The following is a 19,332-nucleotide window of genomic DNA, read 5'->3' on the forward strand; positions in this document are numbered from 1 at the left end:
CGTGTGCCATCTATCTTTGTCGCCTGACAGCCCTGATGTATGACGTAGTCACCTTTCACTTTTCACTTATCTGATCCTCCATTTGTAATTTGTATTTGTGATTTTGAAGACCGGTGATCGCCATGTTCCTACTTACATTTAATTTGTGTTGTTTCTTTTGAGGGCTCCAGTTATGTTCTGATTTTGACGGAACACGAAGGAAAACTTAGTATGAAAATAATCACATTACTTTCATATGAACGTGAATCGAACTCTGCCCCTGGTTGTTCCAAGTGAAGAATATCATATTCTGTGTAGTGTAGGTGTAGGGAAATTACTTCAGATTGGGAAAGCCAAATAAAAACAGCAACCCACCCCTTAAGGGTCTTTGGTTTTCGGCACAGCCATGTCGGTGCATTATAGATTTAAGTCTGCTTTAGAATATGATACAATAACCTTTGATGGTTTGCATATATCAGTGAAAGATCTGAAAAATGCCATCATACAACAGAAGCGTATTGGAAAAAGTACTGATTTTGATCTGCGGATTACCAATGCCCAAACTGGAGAAGGTAAGTTTTGTAATTCTTGTTTTCCTGATGTGAATCTTTGCCTTCAACTTTTACACAATGTGAGGTTTCTAAGTGCTAAATGTTGTTTCTTATTTTTTACTAATCTGTCACTTGAGCACTTACGTGTGTCATTTCTTTATTGTATCTTAAACTGCATGTAACCTCAGACTTCTGAATGGTGCCATTTCGTAGGGGCAAATTTTGAGTTTTAAAAGATAAAGCTAATAGTCCATCAATCGTTGCTTTGAACCTCATTATCCCATAGTATATTTATAAATTCCATGTGTATCAATATCTAAAATGGTTATATAAATTGTTTAAAGTAAATACAAGGTGACTAAAAAAAAGTATTTAAGTTTATTTTAACCCGCTCTGTACAATACCCTGAACACAGTGGGTCAAATTGAACAGTTTTAAAAGAAAACCCCTATTTCAAACTGAGTCCCTTCCTTATTTTAAGTTGACCATTACAATATTTAAGACAGTTAACAAAATGTATGAACCTTGAGTGGCTCAATACTGGTAAAAACTTACAGCATGTTAAACCTTCCTGCTTTCATTGTCTGTGTAGCAATCTTATGATGTGTCATAAATTACACTCCCAGACCAGCATCCTGACTCATGGAAGTGATGAAACATAAGTAACTAATAATTAAAAAAATACTCATTACTACAGGGGACTCGAAATTAACAAGTACAGATTTCAGGAAGGAGTTGTTTCATTTAGTGGTGCATGGTTCCAAGGATTTTCTTGTCCATAAGAGATATCACATGAATTAAATTAGAACAAACATTAAGAATTAATTTAAGGCTCTTTTTGAATTTAATTTTTAATTTTTCTTAATTAGTATAACAACTACTTATTGTGAAATATGAAACTTGCACATTGTTTGGGCACTTGTTTATATAAAGTCTAAATATGTTGGAAAATTTTTCCACACAGGCAAGACACAAATGTTAGAAAAAAAAACATAAAAACAATTTTAATGCCTTTTATGACACTAACTGTTTAATATAAACTAAAACTTCTACCTGAACTATCTGTGAATGTTGAATTGTGATAGTAATTAGGGATTAATTAAATGTACCATTTTTCTTACTTTAAATGGTACTGTTAAACTATTGAGATCTAATTCAAAAATCACAGTGCAGAGTGTGTCTTTTAACTTTTCTCCAATGTGTTTTAAATGGGAAGATAACAACATAATTACACTCAATATGTCTACACCTAAATGTTATTTATGATTTTGGTCCATTCACTAACCATCTGTACCTCTAAACAAAAATTAAAATCTTTAGAATATTTTTCTTATTCAATTTCAGTATATGAAGATGAAAATACCTTAATTCCAAAAAATACTTCGTTGTTAATTGCAAGAATCCCTGTCACTGCACCAAAACAGAAACAGTGGGAAGGATATGGGGGCAATATTACTCCTCCCTCCAAAATTGATGAAAGCGGGGCCCTCAGTAAAGCAACTGACTTAGCAAATCTTGATGCTCCAGAAGAAGATAAAATTAAGGCTATGATGTCGCAAAGCACTCAAGATTATGATCCAAGCAAGTGAGTACCTACAATTACTGTTAATCTGAGGTGGTTCCCAATTACTATATTGATTTGTTATTCATCATCTTTTATAGTTATTTAAAAATACGTGGTGCTAATCAAGTTGGTCCGGTACCTACTACTTATCGCTGTTACAAATGTCATCAAGGAGGGCACTGGATAAAGGATTGTCCTCTAGGACAAGGAGTGGTATGTAAATGGATAAACACATAGGTTTAGTTGTCTATAATCTGGATTGTATTGGTAGGAGCCACTTGAAATTAAGAAAACTACAGGCATTCCTCAAAGTTTCCTTATCCCTGTTGAAGGCCCACAGGTTCCAGGTGCTATGATGACCTCAAATGGTCAATACGCAGTTCCTGCTTTGGATCTGCAGGCCTATACTCAAAAACAAGCTTCAGCCCCAGTACAGCAGCTCAAACCTGAGATTCCAGAAGATTTGCTTTGTTCCATTTGTTCAGATCTGCTAACAGATGCTGTTATGATTCCCTGTTGTGGTATGTGGCAATAATTTAATTCAAGGATGGGAAATGTTAATTTCTGTCTTCTAGGAAATTCCTTTTGTGATGAATGCATAAGAAGTATGCTGCTGGAAAGTGAAGATCATGAGTGCCCTGATTGTCATGAAAAGGACATTTCTCCAGCAACATTAATTCCCAATAGGTAGACACAGAATATATTGAAAATTGCTTCATAATTTGGTCCAATATCATTTTATGTTTTTTATAGGTTTTTGCGAAAATCTGTTAATAACTTCAAAAATACCACTGGCTATGAGAAAAAACCCATTTTTAAACCCAAAATTGCGAATGAAGAACCAGAGAAGAAAGACGTGAGTTACATTATTTTAAATTTTCGTTTCATGGTAATATTAATTTATTTGATGACTTCAGTCAACTTCCTTACCTGAAGTGGATTCTACAGCAAAAGATTCCTTAATATGTGAAGAAAAGACTGTAATTTCTGAAGCAGATTCTACTGAATCTGGCAAGGTTGGGCATGACCCCATAAAAGTAAGGTTTCACAATTGTGATTAATATATCTTTACGTTTTGACATATATATTTAGGAACCATTAATGGACATTGTCAAGAATGTTGAGCCTGAGGGTCCACCGGGAGTTTCGCCCAGGCAGTCACCTGTTCACAAAATCTCAAGTAAAGTTACACGTGGTGCTGATAGAGACAGATCTAGTAGAGATCGGGGACATCGTAAGTTTTTTTTTGTTTTAAATTTGTATTATTCTTTTAATCAATTTGAAATACCAGTTTAAAGTTGTAATTTGTTACCCATAGATGGTGGCAAAAGAGGCTCTCCAAAACATCACAGGAGTAGGTCACCATCTCCCAGGAAATCAAGAACTAGGCATTCTCCTAATTATGAACGAAGGTAAGAATTCTATTTCAAAAAATTGGTAACTGTAAGTTGGCTTGTATAGGTTTTTCTGAAACTAAATGAACAATATTAAACAGCAAAACCGAACGTGTTCAAATTTAACTTATTTTCTTGTGATTCGCCATAGAGTGAAATTAGACACAAATCAAAATAGTATTCAGTTCCAGTAGTCCAAAAGCCCGCATTCAATATAATCATTATTATATTTTCAGGATTCGTTCTCCTGAAACGCCAACTAGAGATGATGTGCCTCCAGGAATAGGAACAAATTATCCTATTCCACCACCGCGACCAATGCCAGGAATGTCATTGGGGGATGTTTTACAGGGTGGACCAGGAAATGGTATGCCACCTGGTGCACCACCTATGCAGGTAATTAGGATATATTCACATCTTTATTGATTTCGTTGTCTAAATATATTTTTTGATTGTAAAAATGTTGTGTTTTTGTTTAATGGTTTCATTTATAACATGCTCATTAATATTCATAATTGAAATAATTTTAAAGGGTCCTCCGCCTGGTATGCCTCCTGGTGTATACACTCATGGCCAGCCTCCACCATTTATTCCTCCTGGAGCGCCACCAAATTACCGGTTGCCTCCGCCTGGTGCTCAACCGCCACCGTACATGCCCCCCGGTCCAGGGTAAGTTTGATTATCACAATCTTACGCGTTTTTTACTATTTGTATTAATAATGACTGTTGCAATAGCAGGCTAGGTGAAGGATAAATGAAACTTACAACCTTTTCAGCTTTCAACATAGAATAAGAAAGGGTTATAGAAGTCCAGTGCAATGTTTCTAAAATTGTTCTTAGAACGGACGCCTATAAAACATATAAGACTATTTATGCATATCTTTTAGTGCGATTTTAAAGCATTTTACTGAATTTCTACGTTTCCTTACTTTATACGTTTCTTTCGCTATTTTCCTAGACAGATAGAGGGATTCGTATGTAAATCTGTAGACGTCTTGAGAGTTATAAACATTCGCGAATGCTTGGAAATTTATTTTACCCTCCACACAGACTGATGACCCAGGAACTCACTCGTATACTTGTTCAATTAAGATCAACTTTTACTTGTAATATTATTAATTTCTAGGCAATACGCTCCGAGACCTGCATTTGATCCTATCAATGGCCCTCCTGGGAACTTCGGACCGAGTTTTCCCGGCAGACCGAGAGAGTTTGGCGGCCGTCGAAACGGTAGAGATAGGACTCCGCCAGGGTAAGTTTCAATTTTTCAGTGTTTTGCCATTTATTTGAACGGCTCTTTTTCGTAGACATTAAAGCTGTTCAATTTTCACTTAATTTTCATTGACAGTTGCACGTCCGGCCGAAAATTAAATTAGACCGGTGTGCTAATGCTTTATTTTTTGATATCCATAGATACGTTTCGATCTTTCAACAAATTTGAAGTAATTTTTATTGTTATTGGACAGTTTAAGTATTTATTTTGTGAGTCAGGAACATGACACTTTTCAAGGCAAAATATTCTAAATTAGGAAGTGTAAAACTTTCTATAAACCCCAAAACTCGCAACGTTTTTTAAAATGTTGCAAAATAATATTTTATTTCCTTCAGAGTTATTGATGATCCTTTGGCTGCATTTAATCGCATATTGCGCGAGAAAGATGAAAAACGGGCTAGGGCGCAGCGCATGGCACGACGCAGTTGGAGTCGCAGTCGCAGCCGCAGTTTTAGCCGATCCCCACCGCCAATGCGGAGACGCAGCAGAAGTCCGAGGAGGCGGATGTCAAGGAGTCGAAGTCGATCCTTCTCTTTGAGCAGGTATGTCGTAATTCACGAGACTTTTGGGAACGTTTACAGGTACTTTATGGTTCAATGGAAAAGTCGAATCGAAACATCGCGAAATTACATTATACTATTATTATTATTAAACATTGCATGATTTCGTGCATAAAACTAATACTTTTTGTACTAGTTTATGAGAGGTATAATTTATCCAAACGACAAAATAACAAAAACATGCTGGTATAGTGATATAAATATTTTAATTTTAGTAAAACTCTTCTTTTGTGACCTACCCTGTATGATCCTAAGCATTCGTATAAAAGAGCACAAGAAATAAAAACAGCGTACGTGTTTCAGCGATATTGTTTTCGTTTTAGTAATGTATGAGAGATAATTATTAATTATTTCTTATTTCTTATTCCCCGTGCCCAAATAGTGTGAATAGGGTGGAAAAACATATATTTAATTGTGTGCTTTATGGAAATTTCTAGTCCTTAGTCATTTTTTTCTATCCGTATTCGCAAAAAAACTATTCATAATTCGAAACCATCCAAGCAGTCGTGTGAGGTACGAGGTGGATGCTAAATTGCCCGATAAATGCAGGCCCAGCTGATTAAACTATTTGCTGACTATTTAGTCTATGGATTGCGAGGGCTCTTAATGTTGGGATTTATATTTTTTATCTCTAATAGACATGTCTCACAGAACGCCTTTATTGTCAATTTTAGGTCGCGATCGCGCTCGTATTCTCCTAGGCCGAGCCCGAGAGGCTCCCCACATCCGCCCCCGAGGAGGTCCCCACCTCCACTGCAGTCGAGGAGGGGTCCCCCCGGGCGATTCAGATCTCCGAATCGGTTGTCCTCTCCTCCAAGGTATGAGCATGTCCTAGGTTCGCTTGGTAGAGTTGTTTTTTTTTTTTTTTTTTTTTTTAATATCAAGTTTTACAACCTGGATGAAACTAAAAAAGCCATGAAAAAATGCAGGTTATAAAATTTGTAGATGGTTTGAAGTAGATTTTGTATATATAGATTGTAATGGTATAATGTTGAAGTAGATGAAGTTGCCATTTTTAGGTTAATTAAAGAATTAAATATTAGTTTGGAGATTTCTCATTTCTGAGTTTCTAAAAATATTTTTGGGTTCTTTTCTTGATCATATTTCGTAATAAGGTTTCTTTTTATGAAATTGCTCAAACACGTCAAATTGCTTTTAGTTGTGCATTTTTTATATGATAAATATTAATACAGGGTCACCGAATCGGTAGGAAAATATATTTTTTTATGGAACATCATGTGCATAAATTATGAAGTATTTAAATCCGTACCTCATTATGTTTTATATCCCATCCCTTAACGTAACAGTTCTTGAAATATTGGCGAATGATAGGTCATGGCGCAGTCACAAAATACGTATCAATTCATCTGTTTACTTATGTTACTGGGATTTTTAAATATCTAGTTTTCAAAATTAAACAATTATTACCTATCTTTGTTCACTTACTTAATAGGTATTTGTTGATTATATCTTAATTAAACCATTTCCGATAATCTAATATTAAAATACCATCGGTTGCTCACTATACTATTTATTAGTTTTTGACTCCGTATAATTAAGAATTTCTATTTGCTAGAGTGTTCGATGTTATCATCCACATCTTTTACAAATTATTCCTTGTAGATTTGTTGTAGTACTGCGAAATATGAGTATGATGAGCGCAAGATCTGCAAATAATGAAAACATTTTCTAGTAAAACATTAAGGTAGGTTTGTGATTGCATTTAAATTCTAGAAAATTCAAGAATTCAAGGAGAGCGGCAAAATAGCAATCTAAAACTAACTATTTCTAAATTTAACACATTACAAATTATTTTAATATATTATTGACAAAGGAAAACGTTAATGATTATCTTACTTTTTGTATGTGATTCAGCGTCACTATTAGACTTGACCGAACTATGATGCAACAAAAGTGTTATCAAAATAAGCCTGTTACAGGTAAGGTTATTAAAAATCTAAGTATCATGTTCCCTCTCTTAGGTACGTGTAATATGGCGTCACCGTTAATACTATACACGTTAAAAACACTAACCAATTTAGCAAATCATCAGGGAATAGAAAGACATGATAAATCGATAAATGTCTCGGAATTCCCAGTTTATTTCGCTTTCTTGTTAAAATTAAGCATACCACTTTGTCACATTACACTGCTGTGAGAGCATTTTGTGTGTCCAGGAGAATTTTCATTTGTCCTTTAGGATTTTTTTTTTGGAATAATAATTTGATTTTTGGGAATACGTGTAATTACATATAGATCGTCTAGTACAAAAACCTATGCATGTTATAACGCTGCAATTCTCCGGTGTTGCCGGATGTAAGGTTAATTTAGTATCCTTTATGCCACAGTTACTGACTTCAAGTAACAAAAACGATATATAATATGTAAAATTTAATAAAAATCATAAACATATTTCTCTGATTGCATTCACTGGCAGCAAAGGTCCTTTATTGTTCCTTTCCCGTTTAAAATACTCCATTAAGGAAGCAAGATGCTACTTATACTGGCTGCTTAACTGCTTTGACATATCGAAAAACACTAATAATAAACATAGCATATATTCACACCAGCCTATATTCTTAATAGAGTAATTTATGATAAAGGAACGGCGAGTAAAACAGGAACTTTAATAGAATACAGTGAAAAACTGGATGGTATATAATAAACGCAACCGTCACAATAAGATAAAATGACGAAATTAGAAAGGTGTAATGTAAAAACTAACAAATATACGACCAGTTTTGGCAACACCGCGCGTTATTGCCAACATTATTGTTTACATTTCTATTATTTACATTCATGTCGAGTTTGAATATTTAACAAAACGTTAACTGGTAGGTTTTCCTTAGGTCCAAATACTAGTTGCCCTTCATCCATATAATTATTGATTACCTAGAGGCGAATATTTAATCGAAAACTTCGTATTTTGAGCATGAGGGTTGGCAATGAAGTTACGTAGTTTATGACGTGTATCGGTTTTTGTACTAGACGACTTACAGGATCGCTCATTAGTGCGTCAAAATGCGATATCTCACTAAACATAAGTTTTAAAACGAAATGTTGCATATCAAAGATTTTGGTCATCAAGAGGTACGTATTTTAAAATTATTTTCAAACGAGTAAGTTCCCTTAAAAAAGAGGTAGTACCAAGTTATGTTTTTTAAATGGAACCTCCCCGATTTTTTTGCCTTTTTCGGATTTATCGTCAAATTTTAAAGTCAGTTTATGTAAAGGATCTTATGTCAAAAATTTGTCGTTTTCGAGTTACTCCGGAAAATTTAAAAACTTTAAAAGTTGCAGCCTCCCGAAAATCTGTGCTAAACACTAACCACTGCGAATATCGGAATCGATGTTTTAAAGCTCTAGGAGGACCTAATAAATTACCTTTCGAAGTATTTTAGTTAAAAAAAAAAGAAAAGAAAAAAACATTTCCATAACCCCCGAAATAAGCCTTGAAACCCCAATAACTTAATTATTTTAAACGGAATGCCTCAATTTTCTCTACGGTATCGTGTTCAGAATCCTACAATGTTTTGTTAACACTACCATATCCGTAAACACCGCCGTTCCTTGGTTCCCGATAATTGCCCATTTTTGGCTTCTAAAAGTAGCACCAATCACGTTATCATAGGCAAATGTTACGTGATGTGACTTGGTGCTATCACACTTATGACGCATCCTGTAGATTTGAAAATAATTTTAAAATACGCACCTTTTAATGACCAAAACCTTTGTCGTACTAATGGACAACCCTGTATACTTGCAGTCATATAAGTTGCCAAATTCAGCCCGAATATGCCCAATGCCTTTATAGCGAGCGGCTTTTTTGCTCTTTCCATCATCATCATAAGCATTCTCCTATTGTTAACGTTGATATCCTCCCATTTAATTATGTAGCAGGCTCTCGTAATATCGTTACTCTGAAACATAGTTTTTAAATCCTTCTTTAAATTGATACAGATCATTTCTAACTTCTTGCATCAAACAGTGTCCATACCAGCAGTACAACATCAACTGAAACGTCATACATATTAAATACAGGAGCAGTAGCCCAAATTGACCTTTTTCGTCAGAAACCTGAAAACAGTCAATATAAGTATCGAGGTGGGTTAAAAATTATTGTTAATTTACTACCATAAGCTGAAAACCTGTTAAGCAGATTACAACACCGCTGCATAGAAATTGAATGAATATTCCGAAGGAAAATATATCTTCGATGTTAGTGATGTATCTAAAATTATCTCAGAATAATAGCAAAATCTCGATTGAATTAGACAATATCGCTCATACGTTATTATTTCGTTGTAGTAGATGATACAATGTCTTATTCTATCATGCACCTTGTGGTCGTCGTTCGTATTTTCCAACAGTTGGGTTATTTTTTCACACAATATGGTACATTGAGTAGTGGCAATAATCGTGTGTTTCGTGAACAAACCATCCAATGCTAAAGTTAAAGTTTCTCTTCACTAGTCCATTAAAAAAATATATTTATAAAATTGACTTACACCCATTGATCCACGCACTCACCCCAACAGCCATTACCTCCCCGATAAATATAAATCCATAATAGTTGTCTGGATTAAATGGGAATTTGCTCGGAAATGGATAATGTTTCCCTCCAATTGTTAGGATTTTCAGTAACGGCACCAAACCATACGATAGTATAACCCCAAAGCAAGTGGTCAGATAAATTTTTACAACCATTTGACCACTATTAAATGCGTCTTTCCAGATCTTTAACTCTACGGAATTCACGCGCGTAAACATGTCTTGTGCCACCTGTTGGTCAAGCGCTGCGAGCTTATGAAAGTTGAAATGGTACTTTAAAACTTTGTTAATGAAAGCGACTTGAGTCATCGAAAAAAGAAAGATCTCTGACACTTTTGTTAAGTCTTCTGTAGATAGAGCATAGTTTACCACTGAGGCCACTTGACAGAAGGTGATGAAGTAGATGAATGCGGTGATAAAGTTTATCAGGGGAGTGCGTTTTATGTGAGTAGGATAAAATCCCCCCAGGCCCAGTCGAAATTTATCCGGTTCCAGGAACGCACCAATGTCGAGCACCTATTAAAAATATTTCATGAATGTAAAGTTTTCCAAACATATACGTAAGAGATTTTAATAAACTAAGCACCAAGTGACCCCAACTTTCGCGGGAACTTTCAGTCTGCATAAATCTAAAATTGTATTTAAAAAAAAAGCTCCTTTTTCAGTTACCGAGATCCTCTTGGTTGAGCCCCAGAAATTGACACCCGGTAAATCAATATATTTTTTTCCCTCCGGGTTTGAAAGCGGAACTTCTTGCAAGACAGTGTCTAATAAGTGATATTTCATGTATTTGGTGTTTTAATGCATGTCAAATTACAAATATCGTAATTTTTGGTTGTGGAAAAAAATCGCTAATTTATGTGTTTGTTTTAGGCGACGTGTGGACCGTGTCGATTTCGATCGCGAATATGATCGAGGCCCATTCCGAGAAAAACCAAGAGATCGTAGAGGAGACAGTCGTGACCGGTTTTATGATGATAGAGAAAGAGATTACGAACGTAGCAGTGTCAGAGGGAGAGGTCCTCCCCCACCTGGTCCCATGGCCAACCAACCCCCACAGTGGGGCCCTCAGAGAGACCCTTACTATCCGGAGCAACCGCATCCCGGCTATCAGAACAGGTACTACCGAATTTTTACCGTGAGTAAGAACTTAAAGAATATTTTGAAGGTTTTCTTGATTGGTACTTTTAGTAGAACTGCAGTTGTTGGTTTTTTCTTTCGCAATATACGCGGGTTCTTTGCTTATACATATCCATTATGAGCATTTGGGTATTTGGTCTTGTTAAGACTTATTGTTGGCTGCATTGACAAGGTTTTTCGCCGAGTCTTAGAATTGTGAAATGCAGGATTATATTTTGTCTCCAACTTATCATGTGGAAATATTTTAACGTACTTAATTGGACTAGCAACACGTGTGGGAGATCTTATGGAAAGTGCCGCAGTCAGTATCTTCACAGTTCTGTCCTCCTATCTGTGATAATTTTTATAAAGGGACAATTGTATACGATGTGACACCATTATATGAAAGCATAGGTCTTCCCTAATGCAATTTCTAAGAGTATTCTATAGGTTCTTCCAACACATGAAATTTCAGTGTCGGAACTCGAATATATGCGCATTAGCCAGTTTCTACAAATAAACAGTACTAAAGATCATCTTTCCTTCGTAAGTTAACAATTTTGTGTCGACCCATAGGAACTTTTATCGACCAATTGGCGGTAACGAAAAAAAAAACGAATTGGTATTTCCCGCACATGTGTAAAAATAGTGCTCTTAGTTAATAAATTAAGCAAAAAAGAGTTTTTGTTAAAACTGTTCTCACCCTGTTCCCCAACTTCAGCAAGTTAACTTATGACGCCCCACAAAATGTTTCAACCAAATGCGCTCCGGGAAGATAAAATCGTTATTTATGTTGCATACCATATGATTTACTATTGAGTAAAGTCGCCGTTTGCAGCACTGTTCTTTAATGTGTTGGATTGAACCTAATACTATTAAATGTCATATGCGTTATACCTATAGTAACAGATAGTGTGTGTATGCGAATAGTCCTTTATGATTCTGTGATAATGTAACTTAGTGTTAATTAATGTATCACAGCATTAATGACCTACTTTGCCTTTTATATTTATACTTGTGATTTGGGCCATCTTTACTCTTTCTAATCTAATCGTCGTCAATCATCGTATACTTTTCAACCGTCATAAATAATTATATTTTACATTGTTTCAATATTACATCTGTAAAGGTTGAAAATAAACAGTTTTATAGGAAATGCTGTATTTTTTAATCCTGTGTGGTGTATTCATATACAGGTGCAATCGTTGATTAATGCTTTAGGTACAGAAGAATTGCAATTGAAGGGCTATTGTAATTTTAAAGATAGGCGCTTAAGATTCCCAATCTGAACTTGTACGCTACTTGAAACCCCTATCGGCATAATTGAAGTATACACTGGATGGGTCTTATCAGAGAATATTCTCAATGTTGGGTGTGTCCTAAAGCATTCGACACGGTAGAAATTACGAAAATAGGCAGTTGACCGGTAGTGCTCTAAAATTCTCTAAAATGGCACCGAAAAAAGAAGTCTTTTTCCTTTTTCAATGCCATTTTAGAGCTTTGCACTGCGTTTTCATAATGTTTTTTCATTAATAATTTCAAAATTGTTCAAAAACGATAACGCAAACTTCGACGCGGCGCGACAATAGGATGGTGACGCCGCAATCGGAAAACAACGACATATTATTAACTTTGTTGTCAATTATTTAGTGATTTTAAGCCAAATCGGTTAGAATTTCTACCCAAAATGAATTATGTGCAAATCAGTGAAGCCCTAGAAGTAAACCAGGAGACAAGAAAGCCCTTGGAAAATCAAGAAAAGTTGATGTAATAGTGGCCTGTTTATGCACTGGGATTTGGCGTTAAAAGGTAAACAATAATGGCTCCTTATAAGGCAATTTTTTACAGAGGTTTACTAGTTATTTTGCGAAAATTGCGGACGTCTACCCGTCGACAAAGTTTAATGTTGTGCTCGCACAAACGAGTATCATCCCTTCAAATTAATTACGTCACTTTCTTCACTCGTAACGTAAACTTCTCCATGGAAATATTAATGCTTCCATTATATACTCGTCCTATAATATACTACTGTTTTAACGTTTTGACACGCCTTGTTGCTATTGTATTCCATTTCGGTTAATTTACTTTCTTAAGGAGGTTTACTACAAAAAATCACCCGCTCTAAATCCATACGTCAAAGCAAAAGTGTATAAAGTGCCAAGAAGTTAGGATTTAATGTCGTCTTGCTTGTGAAAAAAGGGATAATTTCATGTGGAATACCGAGAAAAGTAAAAAAAACACCATAATTTATAAAATTTTGCTTTAAGGAAGGGAAACCACAATAAATTTATAAGTAAATGCGAAATACATCATGCAGATGCGAATTTCAACTGACCTTGCAATGTTCCCTAATTTTTTTTCCAATCTACTTTATGGAGTGATTTCTGAAAAAATTATTTCTTTCGTCGTTTCGTTACGTGGTAAAAATTGCTAGGTAAATAGGTATTTCCGGATTTTGTACCGTTCTAGTAAACATCTCAGTTCAAATATTAGTTCCTTCATAAAAAATCATTTGTGTTTCTTATGGTCGAAGGCAGTCATCAGCGGCGGTGCTTCTGTTTTGTTAGAGTCTAACTTGAAATTTACTTTCAGTGATTCAGCCTTTTCATGCTTTGATTCGTATGACTAATGAACCGGCCAGATGTGACCGCCTTTGACTGTACTTGTACTCCTACATGTAGTATTTTTTTGAGTTGAACAGTCGCTTTTTAAAGGTCTCACAGAGTATTAGAAATTATTATCATCCACGGCATGTTTGGAAATTCATTCAGTATAGTGCATCATCAAAATCCTATCCTAAGTTAAAGCCTTTTCGTATCGTAGCAACACACTCGCGCCGCTGGAAACGGCTTAACACATATTTCAATCTCAGATTTTATCCGGCAAAGTGCATATTTGTTCAATTAATAAATAAAGTTCATATAAATATAAAATAATATAAGAGCATAAGAAAGCGTTTAAAGTACAGCGACATATATGCAACAATATGTTCAACATATTTTAGATTTAATGTTATGGATTTGTTAAAGTGTTTAGACATGTCGGAATTGATATACCGGCTATATTATTTCTTTACTGACCGTACAGGCCTCGTAACCCCCGTTCTATGCACTCTACGGCATGCATGAATTCTTGATTATAATACAACAATATATATAAACTCACGAAGTAAAAAAGTCTCAAATTTCTAGAACCAGTAATAACGCATCAGTACACCATTAGACGTATTGAGTAATGAAGAGAACTCAACCCATGTGTTAAAAGGGTCCCAAATGAAGAGGTGATCATCGTGATCTTGCAAGTTTCGAGAAATAACCTGAACGACCACTAAATTTTGTGAAAATTGCCCTGTTATATCAATAAAAAAAAATGCTATTTTGAGATTTAAAATGTTACAAATGCTTCACCATCACCTTGATTTTTTTTGTATGGTGGAAGAATGTTTTCTTCTTATGGAGATTATTCTGGGATTGTTAGGACTTTGACCAAAGGTTTTGAATCTTAAACTTCCACCACCACTTCTAAGTGGAAGTAACTGATTCTGGCGGTGAGCACGAGACCTATCTAATTTTTACATTTGACATCAGAATGATTTCTCCACTAAAGTTTCATGATCTTTATTTTTTGTTTAATTTCTTACGTATCTATATTGTATTAATTACCTAAATGAGGTCAATTTATATAAAAATATCTGCGGAAAAAAAAATAAGAAAAAGAGAAAGCTCTGTATATGTGTTTGGTCTTAGAATTATGTTCTAAGGTTTATTGGATTGAATGGGTTTGTTGGTAAAAACTTAATCATTTTGCAAGTTAGCCAACGTTTCGCAATATTTTATTATAACATCGAGACCTTAGGAACTCATAGTGCTCAGTAAACAAGAGTAAACAGAAAGAAAAGTAATCTAATATTAGGTAATAAACAAATGTTTGTATAAAGGTCTAAGCAGAATTTATATATATAGTACCTAACTAATTTGCAATAGTATTTTACGCTCGAAATACTGCCTACTCTAAAATTACAATAGCCATTCGTACTTGAGTAATGAAAATGGATAAAAAGAAAGCCCCAAACCACCATCTACTCGAGACCGGGCGATTCTAGGTACCATAAACGACGTAGCGAAAATTATATTCTAAGCTTTTAAATTTCCACGTAATAATATTGTGTTTCTAATAGTATTTTCATTTGTTTAGGTACCCTCAGCAAATGCTTCACATTCAGTCGGAAAGAAAATACGAAGCGATCGCCCCGCCGGGCGTTGAGCAACCTCCCATTCCTGGCCTTGAAAGCGAATTCCCTCCCGTTAATAAGATAGATAAACAAAGACACACCCCTCCTCGACAAGAACGGGATAGACATCATAGTCCTAGAGAAAAGGAAGATCGACATAGGGATAGGGACAGAGATAGGGATAGGGATAGGGATAGGGATAGAGAAAAACGAGATCGTGACAGGAAGAAGGAGGTTAAGCGCTCAAGATCGAAAACTCCTGATCCGTGGCGAAATCCTAGCCCTAAGTCGAGTGGAACTCCAGAAAAACCAAAGAAAAGGCGCAGTTCTATTGAGCCTAAAGAAGAGAGAAAGAAAGATAAAGATCGCCATAAAGATCCTTCTGATGAAGAAAAGAAAAAGGGCAAGGAAAAGAAGAGGCACAAAGAAAAGAAGGAGGAGAAGAAAAAAAAGAAAGAGAAGAAGGACAAACATCGTCACAAATCAAAAGATCGGTCGAAAAAGGAAGAATTTAAACAAGTAATTCCTAGACAGTCTATTGGGACCGATGAGGAGTCTGAGGAAGTTCGCAAAAAGATTGAGGAACGGAAGAAACAAAAAGAGGAGGAAGAAAGGAAAAAACTCGAAGAAGAGCGCAAGAAGGAGGAGCGACGCTTGAGGTTCATTGAAGATGAAAAACGAAAGAGAGAGGAAGAAACTAGGAAAGAGGAGGCTAAAAGGAAGGCAATTGAAGAGGCACGAAAACTTCTAGAAGCGGAAGAGCAAGCTCGCGTGGAGAAACACGAAAAAGAGCAGGAGCTAGAACAACAAAGGGAAATAGAAGAACGCAAAATGCAAGAAGGAATTGAAACAGAGAACCTTAAAAGCATAGATTTGTATGACGAGGTGATACCTGAAAAAGATCTAGTTAGGGAAGTGCGTGATGACTTCAGCTTATTTGAAAAGAACAGGGAGGAATGTCCAGAAAACGAATTCCCTCAGGAACGGTTAAATAATGTACAAGAAGGCACGCAATCTGATGAGCACACAGAATTTCCTAAATTCGGAGAAGAGGAAGACACTGGTATCCTTGAGTTGCATTCGGACATGGACATCAAACTTGATGAGTCAGATATCCTGGCTCCTTTTCCAGAAAAATCCAAATGGGAAGTTGATGAAGATGGCCAAATTCAGAACAGTCCTGGCGATACCAGTAAAGATTTCATGGACCCTTCGACTAAAGTATCGAGCGAAGTCCTAAAGCGAGCTGAAAACGTGATTTTTGCTAGAGCCATTAACTCAATAAGGCCCATCGAAATTAAAAAAATCGGAGGGGAACGAGTTAAAGTGTATGCAGATGAAAAAAACCCTGAGAAAACGAAGATAGAAGTACCAGTGGAGAAACCCAGACTTTCGATAAAGGAACGCTTAGGCAAGAAGGTGGATGATCCAGAACCAGGGGTTGTTTTAGTTGACAACCGCCGCAGTTCCTCACCATTTAACCGTAGAGAGAGAAGAATCGCGATTGAGGGTCATAGGAGACACGATCGCAGAAATAGAAGCCGAGATAGAGATAGACATAGGAGTCATAATGATAAGAGTAGTGATAAGAGCAAAAGAACCAAAAGAGAGGAGAAAGAAAAACACGATGATCGTTCCAGGGAGAAGCGTAAGCGCAGTCGGTCTCGAAGCGAAAACAAGGAATTGAAGAAGAAGAAAGATAGAAAGAGCAAAAAAGAGAAAACTAAAAAATTTGAAGAAGGGAAAAGCGAAGAGAAGTCTGAAGATATGCTTAAGTCCGCAGTAGATAAACGCAAGTCTACCTTGGATGAGGCCAACTTTGAGCCAGACTATGACTTAGAAACGCACGATGATGAGGCCAATGAGAAGGGAAACAAAAAAGAAAAAGAAGCCCGTAAGGGTACGGTTATCGAACAGGACAGTAGTAGTTCAGAATCGTCTAGCTCTAGTTCGGAAGAGGATCGAAAGAGGAAACGGCGCAAATCCAAGAAAAAGAGAAAGAGGAAGGATAGTACTTGCAGTGATTCAGACTCTAGCAGTGAGTCTAGCGAGTCCGATAAAGACCGGAAGAAGAAGAAGCATAAGAAGACTAAAAAGAAGAAAAAGAGATCGAAACATAAGTAGTGAAGTGTGCGTCTGTAAATGTTTTTTTTTGTTTAAAGTGTGGGCTCAAGTTATTTTTAACTTTTATCATGAGTCTTCAACTTACAATTGTTTTACGTAAAACGATTTATCACAAATGTGTATATATTTGGATATTTGGTGATATGCATTAATATGATATACTTACAAGTAATGTATGTAAATCGCTTTCTTTACAGGTCTGTATATGCGTGTTTTGACTTCATCAGTTAATAAAAGGGTAAAACGAATAAGTTGCTTTTTTTTTCATTTATTTAAAGCAACCAGCTGGGACATGGGTAGGAGAGATATGGGCAAATTTGCACGCGAAAAAAAAACCGTTAGTATTACTCGATTTTCGTTCGATGGCAACAGTTGGGTGAATCTTCTAGTCTGACGTATCATTCAGCAAAAATTCCCATGCGAATCCAAGCCCACATATAAAGTAAATGGGCAAAAGCATCAATTATTGAGAGAACGTACGAAAAAGTGATGATCGATGTGAGGAATAATTCCAAGCAATGTTATGAAACAAACCACTTCAATATTCCAATTAAACATCAGCTTTCTACCCAGGATCTTCCAGAGATGCAAATCGGCCGGTTTACGATCAGTAGGAGCTCTGGGGGTTTCAAATTGATCATAAAATCCCTACAGAATATTATGATGCCCTGTGAACGTGTGAATTTTTTTTGGCCATTTAAATTGAAGTTAATAGAATGAACATACCCATTTTGTTTAAATAATTTCTTTCATAAATTTAAAATCACAAGTTTAGAATGTGCCTGAAATCCCCCTTACCTATTCGCTTAAACAGGAAAATAATAATGCAATTTGAATCTAACCTGAGACATGTTCTCACCACTTCTTCACAAGTTTGTGATAGCCAATTCAAACGCATATGCAAGTTAATAGGTACTAATAAATTCTTCTAATCTCTACTTCTAACTGAAGTTAAACTATAATTCGCGTGCAAGCAACTCGTCAACTCCGCCTAATATCATTTAAGAGGTTTTTTAATTTGCAACATTTAATTGGCCACTAGCACTAGATCACTAGGTTGAATGTATTATTATTTCTAGGTAAGTTCTGGAGCTTAAATAATTTCCATGCATGTAGGTAAAGTTTGGAATTGTTAACTTTAAGATAATTGAAATGTTTAAAGAATGGAAATTTCAAAAGCGAAACACCACTACAGTATTTAGATGAGAACACTAAGGAAAATTCACATTTTTTATGAGAAAATTGTCTACTTGAGTACATACAAATTATTAACATCAAAATTGATATTTCCTACCTGCTCCATTCCGCTTAGTCACAATTCCTTCCAGCATATACTGTTGCTAAAAGAAAATTGATCAAAATATATTGTAACAAAGTTTCTTTGTAAATTATATGAAATTTGGGACAGGATTTTTCCTGTAGAATCTAGCGCTTTAATGAGAAGGTTAATTTTCTTTTAGTTACTAGTCAATTAAAGGGGCTTAGTGTCGTATATGCCATAATTAAATACCAAAACGTAAAATTAATCAGATTTCCCAGCCAGGCGCGTAACTTACTGTAGCTTTATAATTAACAGGAGTTTTAATTATTCAGGATATCTGGCCTCGCCCCCAGTACCATAAAAAGTGGATCAGTTTAGTCCACATCTCCGGACAGCTGACCAAGTGGGTACCTACTGTGCCTGTTCGTGTCCACACAAGCGATTTTAATGATACCAGCCTTGGTGAGTGGTACGAATTAATAGAATTATTAATCAACTGAACTGGACTTCGCAACTACATATTAATGGCTTAGATTCCCTTCCGTACCACCCGCTTTGAGGCGCAACAAAATGGCCGATGCGATCAACAGTATGGCACTACTCAATGACCGAATTATTCCGTCTTTGGGAGCCCTAATAGACTATATAATGGGACTATTTTAATCAACGGTCGCTCTAACTCTGAAGGTATAATGTGTTTAAATTAACCTGAATATGTTGTCGCT

At 35.8% G+C, this 19,332-nt stretch overlaps 2 protein-coding genes across 3 annotated transcripts; one reads left to right on the forward strand and one right to left on the reverse strand.

The window, feature by feature from the left end:
* The first annotated feature begins 90 nt into the window (after positions 1–90).
* Positions 91–17,597, forward strand: LOC136350970 (E3 ubiquitin-protein ligase RBBP6-like). Of its 2 annotated transcripts, XM_066303171.1 has the most exons (16): positions 91–551; positions 1,875–2,115; positions 2,193–2,307; positions 2,366–2,615; positions 2,670–2,781; positions 2,848–2,950; positions 3,012–3,131; positions 3,187–3,328; positions 3,413–3,506; positions 3,725–3,884; positions 4,021–4,157; positions 4,615–4,740; positions 5,097–5,303; positions 5,996–6,139; positions 10,746–10,991; positions 15,186–17,597. In XM_066303171.1, exons 1-16 carry the CDS (start codon positions 386–388, stop codon positions 17,344–17,346), a joined length of 4,524 nt encoding a protein of 1,507 aa, XP_066159268.1. In that variant the 5' UTR covers positions 91–385; the 3' UTR covers positions 17,347–17,597. The 2 variants fall into 2 exon arrangements, with proteins under 2 accessions (XP_066159268.1, XP_066159269.1); XM_066303172.1 differs by lacking the exon at positions 5,996–6,139.
* LOC136350974 (putative odorant receptor 71a) lies at positions 7,953–19,070 on the reverse strand. The gene is made up of 8 exons (XM_066303178.1): positions 18,903–19,070; positions 18,641–18,686; positions 9,830–10,388; positions 9,612–9,768; positions 9,456–9,552; positions 9,294–9,398; positions 9,034–9,241; positions 7,953–8,922 (listed from the first exon to the last, which is right to left on the reverse strand). The coding sequence occupies exons 2-8, from the start codon at positions 18,647–18,649 to the stop codon at positions 8,864–8,866; spliced, it is 1,194 nt and encodes a 397-aa protein (XP_066159275.1). The 5' UTR covers positions 18,650–18,686; positions 18,903–19,070; the 3' UTR covers positions 7,953–8,863.
* Between the last annotated feature and the right edge of the window lie 262 nt (positions 19,071–19,332).

This window comes from Euwallacea fornicatus, chromosome 4, assembly GCF_040115645.1.
Source record: "Euwallacea fornicatus isolate EFF26 chromosome 4, ASM4011564v1, whole genome shotgun sequence".
NCBI lineage: Eukaryota > Metazoa > Arthropoda > Insecta > Coleoptera > Curculionidae > Euwallacea > Euwallacea fornicatus.